Source organism: Opisthocomus hoazin, chromosome 4 (genome assembly GCF_030867145.1).
Source record: "Opisthocomus hoazin isolate bOpiHoa1 chromosome 4, bOpiHoa1.hap1, whole genome shotgun sequence".
Classification (NCBI taxonomy): Eukaryota; Metazoa; Chordata; class Aves; order Opisthocomiformes; family Opisthocomidae; genus Opisthocomus; species Opisthocomus hoazin.
The window spans coordinates 61,722,051-61,730,228 of record NC_134417.1 but is presented as its reverse complement, the minus strand read 5'-3'; the positions used below and the strand labels follow the sequence as shown (position 1 = coordinate 61,730,228).

The window sequence follows — 8,178 nt, the reverse complement described above, 5'->3', positions numbered from 1 at the left end:
GTTCTTTGCCTTGGGAGGTGCCCAGAGCGGGGCATTAGTCATGGAACTGGGTGCCATTACAAATTATTTGAAACCAGGTGCAAAAGATTGGATTGATTGAGTAGGGGAGGAATAATGAAAGCAGCTTCTTAGTTTCTCAGAACTCAGCTCTTCAAGATTAGCTTTAAATAATGTAGTTTGGCTCTAAATACTGTAGTTGTCGTTGAATTTCTTATATCAAAATTACATATAAGATATAGATATTTATAGCTTAATATTTCATAACACATTTTCCCAACGGGAGCCCATAAAGATATTATTCTTTTTACAAGTCTCAGCAGCTCTCCCTGTTCCAGTGAGAATTAGCTGTGGTTTTAATAAGTGATCTTTGAAACAAACAAGAGGAAATTCCTCTGAATACCGTTCTTTCACTACCTTCACAATGAGGAAAATCTACCATCTAGTAAACTATGCGTCTGAATTAATCAACGTACTGACTAACTACTCTTTCTCCAGTCAGACAGGAATAAGACTGGTGCATGTGTCACATGGACCAGAGAGAATAATCAGAAATCTTAAAAAACATACAGTTGAGGCACTACTAATACTCTGCAGGGCTCAATTCATCCCATAACACACATTTTTTGTAACTACCAGCCATTTATATGTCCCAATCATCACAGCAGTCACACTGGTTCAGGTCAAAGGTAGCTCTCGCCCAGAATTCTGGCTCCTGCAGGAACACTGTTAACATAAGCCTATTCCTGAACCCCCAAACCTTCCAAAGCCCCCAAAACCAGGAAAAAAAGGGAAACACACACTGTGTGCACATCTTGGTGGATGCTTGATAAGATGAACTAGCATCATGCAGATCAAAATTATAGATGAAGAGGAGGGAGATAAGAGGTAATAAATGCTTTTGTGTATCTGGAAGTAAAAGTGCTTTTCTTCAGAAATAAAACCTGAACAAAAATCAGTGATCAGCAGCAAGTGTCCGAGACAGGGAGAACAGAGCAAACCAACTACGACCCTTCTCTGGTGGAGTGACCTACAGACAGAAGTTGCTGCATCATCAGAAAGTGTCAAGCAGTAATCGGGAACCTTGCATGTCTTTGGAAGCTTCTGTTTGGATGGCACTTAGAACAGCATTGTGGAGATGATGAGGCTCTGGTGTCACACAGAAATACAGATCTGAATCCACCAAAAGCTTTAAGGCATCCAGGCACTTTTTTTTTTTTGTTCTGCAGCCCGCATTAGTTACCACGATGAGCTAAAAGCTTCACTGTGATATTTTAAAGTCAACTAGAGTTATGCCACTGATTACAGTAGGGTCACATCTCACTTTGTTTCTCTTTGCTTTTTCTTTGGTTTTGTTTTTTTTTGGGGGGGGTTATTTCTAATTCCACCGTCTTCTATCCTTTTCATTCTTTCAGCCTTTTTAGAAGACCATCAAGCCATCTTTTTCAAGCTAGGTAGCCTGACAAGCTAAGGAAAAAAAGATTTTAGCTAGAAATTCTTCTGCCAACTGATCTAAGATAAATGAAGTAATTTAATTTTCAGATTTTGCATGAAGTGGGTTGGTTTCAATATACAAATCTAACTCACTCCGTTTTGCAGCTATGAAAAGCACTTCTAGGGCCATATTCTGTATTCTCTTTTCGGATGAACAGCACCCAAGGAATACTAATTAAGAGTGCTTGAGGAGTAAGGTAAGCAAGGCTGGCAGAGTCTGAGCTTTTATTTACTCTGTGTTATCTCTGTCCAAATGTTCAAAGCAATATGGGTGGTGGCTGACTGAACAGTTAAATTCAAAACAGCATGTGTGTCCAAAAGGCTGCCAAGTTTCTCATGTATATTCCTATTTGGGAGAAGCTATGCACAGACAAAAAACAATCAACCAGTTTCTTAATTTCATTTTATATCTTTATTCCCATTGTAAGTATTAACAATCATCCAAAAGACCATTTAAATTTGGTCTGGATACACAATAGCATTCATCACACTCCAGTTTCTTTTTTTTTTACTGCAGTTTAGTATTTTGTGATCTGTTTTAGTAGTTCTGTTGTTGATGTATTTGCTTCCAGCAAAAGAGATTTTTCAGTGTTTGCAGATTATTTAAAAAGACTGTTAAAAAAAAATCCATAAAGCAATGATTAACAGTACATTAAAAAAGCTTGCTATCTTCCATTTAAGATTAGTACTAAGTATGTTTGAAGACCTGAAACTTACTTTTTGTTGTGGGTTGTCTTTTCAAAATAAGTCTATTAAAAAAAAAAATTTCATTACAGCTGTTCATTGCAATAACATTTGTAATTGGATTGAAATGCTTTTAAGAGAATAAGGTAAGTAAAACAACCCTACACCGTGAAAGGTTCTGTTTAAGCAAACAATGTTACACACAATGCAATGCTAAGGCAGTATCACAATGTATAAATCAGAACAGATGAAAAAGATAAATTATTTTCTAAATTCACTTGCTTATTATTATGGGGGGAACACACATCACACGTTGTATTTCAGTCTTCAGGCAAAGAAGAGTCACAAAACACAGTCAAATAGACATGGTTCATCATGTCTTTTAAAAGCCTGGGAGACAAATTCCTTCATCAAATTCATTAATGTAAAAGCAAATTCAGAAAACATATTTGTGAAAGCTGTCCTGTTAAATTATGAATACCAATAATAAATTCTTTAGTTGCTCATTTATGTGCATAATCTGCATATGCACAGGCATGAATATATATATATATGAATAAAATATGCCTATTTTATAGCCATACACAGAGCTAATATGAATGCTTATGTGCTTATGTTGTACACTGTCAGAAAAGGACAAATTATTAATCAAAGTAGAGAGGAGCGAAGAAGAAAGCAGATGATGCACGAGAACTTTGTTAGTTGTCTTAGGATGACTTCTGTGTGGAAGAAAATGTGTGCTCTGGATGTAGAACAGTCGGCTAACAACTCTCCATGTAATGAAAGAAGTTTGGGATCGACATCAACTTCTAAAAGGGATTTAAAACAGATATACAGATAGTCAGGTGAAGGGAAAGAGGAAGGCGAAGGGGACCGAGCCCAGATCATGCTATGCTAAGTTCTGTCTGAGCACCAGAGGGAGTGGAACATGGTGGGAGTAAGGGGAGGAACGCTGGTGTCAGAGGGAAACCTGCTGAACTGACAGTGCTCTCACTTAGGACAGGCTGAATGGGGGGCTCGCTGGAGATTTCTGGTGGAGATACTTCTCTAAGGCCTTATTCCAATCACAGCAGCTACGCAAGATGTTACCCTAACCCCTTCACAAGTTGCAGGAAAGCTGGAATTCCCGAGTCTGATACACAGGGAGGGACAGGTGTTTTCAGGGATTGTCCTCTGCTGTACAGCTCTCAGTGGCTGTGATACCTGGAGACACTCCACATGATAACCATTCACCATTTTACCTTCCTGTCCCAGCCTTCCACACTTCAGTATCAATGTAGCATATATTTGAACTCACAACACTCAGTTCTCTTCAATACTATTTAATACATACATACGCCAACCAATAAGAGATGAAAATTGTGTTCTTTCTTGTAGAGAAGCTAACACCATCTTCCTATTTCTCCATTACCTACAGACTGGGTTGTCAAACCTTTTTTTTGGTCTTAACTCTTCCTTCGAGCATGCATATACACACACATGCATATATGTACACACACGTGCAAATACAAAGAGCACGTGTAACACCGCACTCCGAGGAGCCACTGGAGCTACTTCAAAATGATGGGTAGTGGAAGAGGTCTAGGACACAGCCAGAGCACACCACATCTGGGAAACGGGGGTTTAGCACCTCGCTGTCCCCAGGCACATCTTCTCCGTTTCAAGGTTACCTTCATTACATGGAGGACGGGGACCTGACCCTTCAAACACTTCTTGCAGTGTGCGTTTCTGTTGACGTCAGGAAGGCTGCACTGTATAACCAACTCTACATTCACTAATTGGTTTTTGAATAATTTAATGCAAAGAACAAGAGCTGTGCTTTAGGCTTATTTTCTCTTAAATCAAATTTCATTCATGCAGTCCTAGAGTACAACACACATGCATGGTTAAAGACAATTCTGCATGAAGACTGAATGCTTTGTGTCCTCTCTGCACCTTTTTGAACGATCAGTACTTCACAAAAGCATTTCCGTATCATTCCTCACAGTGTGTACCCAGTGTATCTCAGAATGATTTGTATTTCATTTTACACTTTACACATAACATCAGACGTGCATTTTAAGTATAAAAAATATGTTGTTAAAAGATCTTAATAGTAAATGTCATAAATCCAGAGTTTTCATCAAAGTATAAAATGATTCAAGACCTTTGGTGAATGGATGATGAAAAAGAAACATTTCCAAAAGCTACACATGATTTATGGCCTTATGCTACCAACAGCTGCCCAGTCAGCTCCGGGTTTCTGTCCTTTATTAATGCCACAGTAAGAGCCACAGCAGAATTTACTGTCTCCTGAAGCAGCAAATGGTCCTGTGGAAAAAAAAAAGAGCAAGCGAAACAATATGTTAACAGAAGTGGAAAAAGTAAATATATAAAACTGATTTTCAAGTATGCAAAATTACCATATGACTTGAAAAAAATGAAAACCACTTATTTGCACTTATTAGAAGAAGAACTTCTAAAACTTGTACTTTAAGGAAACACAATTTCATAGTAATATCCATTTGCCAATCTCCACGACGATTTAAAAAGCAAAATTATTTTTTAAAAAGGAATACATTAAAATTGCTAGAATTAATGCCATCTATCCAGAGACCACCAAACCAGAAGCTTGATTCCTAACTGATTTTTAAAATCTAAAAGGTAGTCAAATTTTGGGTTTGAAAACATTGGAAGAAAACTGAGGATTTAATTGAGTAGCATAGTTAGAGACCTATAACTTTAAGCACCTACTGAAGCCCATCTGTAGTCTACAAACTACTTAAACTCACAAAGGCATTTAAGCGCTGGGACTTCAGTAGTTTAGGCTGATCTTTGTATCAAATGACTTTAAAAAGTAGTCTGGTTTTGATAGGCAATATAGAGACCAAGACAAGAAGTAATAAAATGAGACTTTGATTCCGTGCTTCTAACTAGAGCACTCCAGATCACGTTTGAAAGAGTCCTTTGTCTAATTGCCAAGTTTTCTTAATTGTATTGACTATAAAAGGTTGGCCTCTTGTTACCAGTAACATTTTTGTTTGCGCACTGGGAAAATATCAATAGGTGTAGCCACGCACAGACACGTCCCTGGAGAGAGAAACAGGAGGGAACAATTTCTGTGAAGCAACAGAGAAAAAGAAAGGTCTACAAAACTGTCGGGAGAACCTAGAAGAGTTTCAAATACAGACGGGGAGCTACAAAGAGAAAGCAAGAGGTGTTCTCCGTATCCACAATGGATAAAACTGGAAGCAGTAGGCTTAAGGGAACTTAAACTGGGATAAAAGAAGTCAGGAAAGGGTTTTATCAGCAAGGACTGGTGTACAATGGAACAGATTATTGGACAGATTAAGGGAACTCCATCATTAGGGTCCTGTAACCTGAGACCCTCATACGTGTGAATGGGATGCAGGTACAGCTTCCCGCCTGGGGCAGACAGATGGAGCAATTTGATTCTGTATCATTTCACCACTGCTTTTCTAAGATGCTGCATCAAGGAATAATTTGTAGATGACATGTTTAAAACATTTGGATTAATGGAGAAAGAGGAAATGGTTTCAACAACTTATACAAAAACATAACATTAATCACTGCTTTTTAAGTCATAAGCCTACTGCTGAGGGGACCTACCTGTTCAGCTAGTCCAGAGGGGAGCTGGAGACTAAGAACTTGGGGCTGAAGGAAAACCTGATACGGGAAAAGTATCCCTGGAACACTCTAAAATATGTAGCATTATATTTTATAATGCTATTAACTTCTTGCTCTACGTAAATTGCAGGAAAAACTCTAGACAGGTAAATGGATAGAATTAGAAATAGCTAGTTTATACCCGATTCTTTTATCATTCCTGGACAAATGATATTTGCACATAACTAGATTTTTATCCTACAAATGATCAAATAAGTAAGCTGTTACAATTTGTAAACCTGCAAAAGATTACACTCCTCACAAATTCACGTTCTTTATTCTAATATGCAGTAAAATTATTTACTAGTGGTCGAAAAAAATGTCTTAGATTAAAAACGTTCACCACAGCTGTGTCTTGCTGCCTACTGAATGACACCTCCCATTCCGTCAAGCAAGGAGCGCAGAAGCGTACTCGGGTCCTGCTCCCCCGGTGCCTTTTGTCATGGACCGAGGGTGCAAAGAGCAACTCGGAATCCACTGCTCCAGTTTGGCGGGGGTCTCACTCCCTCGTTTCCCATGGGTATAAATTGCTGTACAATGCACAAGGAGAGCGGAAGTCACGTGCGTACACCTGCTCCGACGGCAAACGCCGCTTTCAAGACCTAGCAACGCATTTCTTGATACCCAGCAGTGCCAGTCTCTTTGAGCCCCTCATCGCTTTTTGTTCAGTTTGTCTCAAGGAGCACTGCACAATTACAGACACTGTTTTCCAAATGGGCTCCCAGCCATATCTGAAGTTGGCTGGAGGTGTGTATTTTTTTTTTTCCCATTTAACAAAAAAGAAAAAAAATACACCTGGCCAGGAATCCTCTTAATGTTTCTCTCAATAAATCTTTCCACATCTTCTGTTGGTTACTGGATTCAGTACACATTCCTTTGCAGTAATAAATTATTTAAGTTTTTGAACATAAAAAGAAGCAAGGGAAAGAAATTTAACTTTCACAGGAGAGATTGAAAGTGACACCACAGGATTCCTTTAGCCTGAAAAAAGCTTTTTCTAAAGCTAAATCTAAGGCTTTAGTGCTAATTTCTATGTTCTGAAGGAAAGACATGCAAAATGATGGGTAGTATTTATAACACAGGCAATGCGGCACAATAATGTGTACAGAAACCTGTGTGCAGAAGTGGTCTATAAACCACACTGAAAACGACTGCTGAATTGCAATTTGTTCAAAAAGAGAAACATAAAAAGTAAGCAGCACAAATTAAAATGCATTTGCAAGTTTTACAATTACTTCACTTCTAATAATCTGATTATTAATACTATTATTATAACTATTCCGGAAACCTACCAGTTCCTGTCTCTCTTGGAATCAATCCATACAATGGCAGGAGCAATGAACTGTCAAACTTTAAAGTATTTATCACAGGGGCTACTAATTTTTAGATTTCCGCTGTTGCTCCTTCCCAGTAACGCCGTCCCGGTTTGATCTCAGGGGCACCTATTCATTGAACAGGGTCCAGCACCTGGGCCTGCGAGCCAGCCTCTGAGCGCAGGAGAAATCTGTGCCACAGAGGTCAAGTACACGACGATCTTAACTTGCTTTATTCTCACGGCCACAGTCTTACTGGAAAGAGGTAGTAAATAACGCAAAAAAATGGACTCTTCCAGGAATTCCAAAATCATTGTACATCTTGTATCTTTCCGAGAATCAAAACTCTCTCTTATGCTAGGAATCACTATTGTAGTACGCGATGGTCATAGCCTGTGCATAATGCATAACTTTGTTGATCATTTCTAGTCCTTATTATCAAGAAAAAGAGAACAGAAAAAGAAATTTTAGCAACTGAAAGAGAGCACATTGTTCAAAGAGTAGGCATAACTCTGACTGACACAATAGTTAAGTTGTATCTTAAGTATTCTTTCCTCTCTTCTGAATATTGCTGGGAATTTATTTCATCTTAGGCAATTACTGTGCAAGTAAGTGGATATTTTCAATGTGCCACAATGATACTTAGCTTTTTCCTTAGTAGTTACAGGTAATTTGGATGCCAGCAGTGTTTATAAAGAACATTAAAAAGAATTTAGATGACAGAATTCAACAACAACCCAGGAAAGAAAAAGAATCTTGTGGGTCTTTATTAATTTAAAGTTAAACTAATAAGCGAACACTTCAAGGCCCCCAGCTATTTCCTTAAAACACCCATGTTTCTGACACTGCAATGTTATTTCTGGCAGCAGTGCTGATTACAGCTGATAGTACCTACAGGGAGGCTTCAGCAAGGATGCCAGGACAAATTCAATCTACCACACCTAACTCCATTGCACATACAGGCCTCCAGACTTCTTTTATATTCAACGGCGTAGCACTAAATCTTTCAAAAATCTCATTATTA

At 38.4% G+C, this 8,178-nt stretch overlaps 1 protein-coding gene across 3 annotated transcripts in view; it reads right to left on the bottom strand.

The window, feature by feature from the left end:
* Positions 1-1,911: 1,911 nt before the first annotated feature.
* The window catches only part of CRPPA (CDP-L-ribitol pyrophosphorylase A), a 123,389-nt gene continuing 117,122 nt past the window's right edge, over positions 1,912-8,178 (bottom strand). For 2 of the 3 annotated variants that reach the window (XM_075419227.1, XM_075419228.1), the window contains exon 10: positions 1,912-4,485. In XM_075419227.1, coding sequence (XP_075275342.1) covers positions 4,381-4,485 — 105 coding nt within the window. In that variant the 3' untranslated portion in view covers positions 1,912-4,380. The remainder of the gene's footprint in view (positions 4,486-8,178) is intronic. The other variant, XR_012763756.1, reaches the window with a different exon arrangement.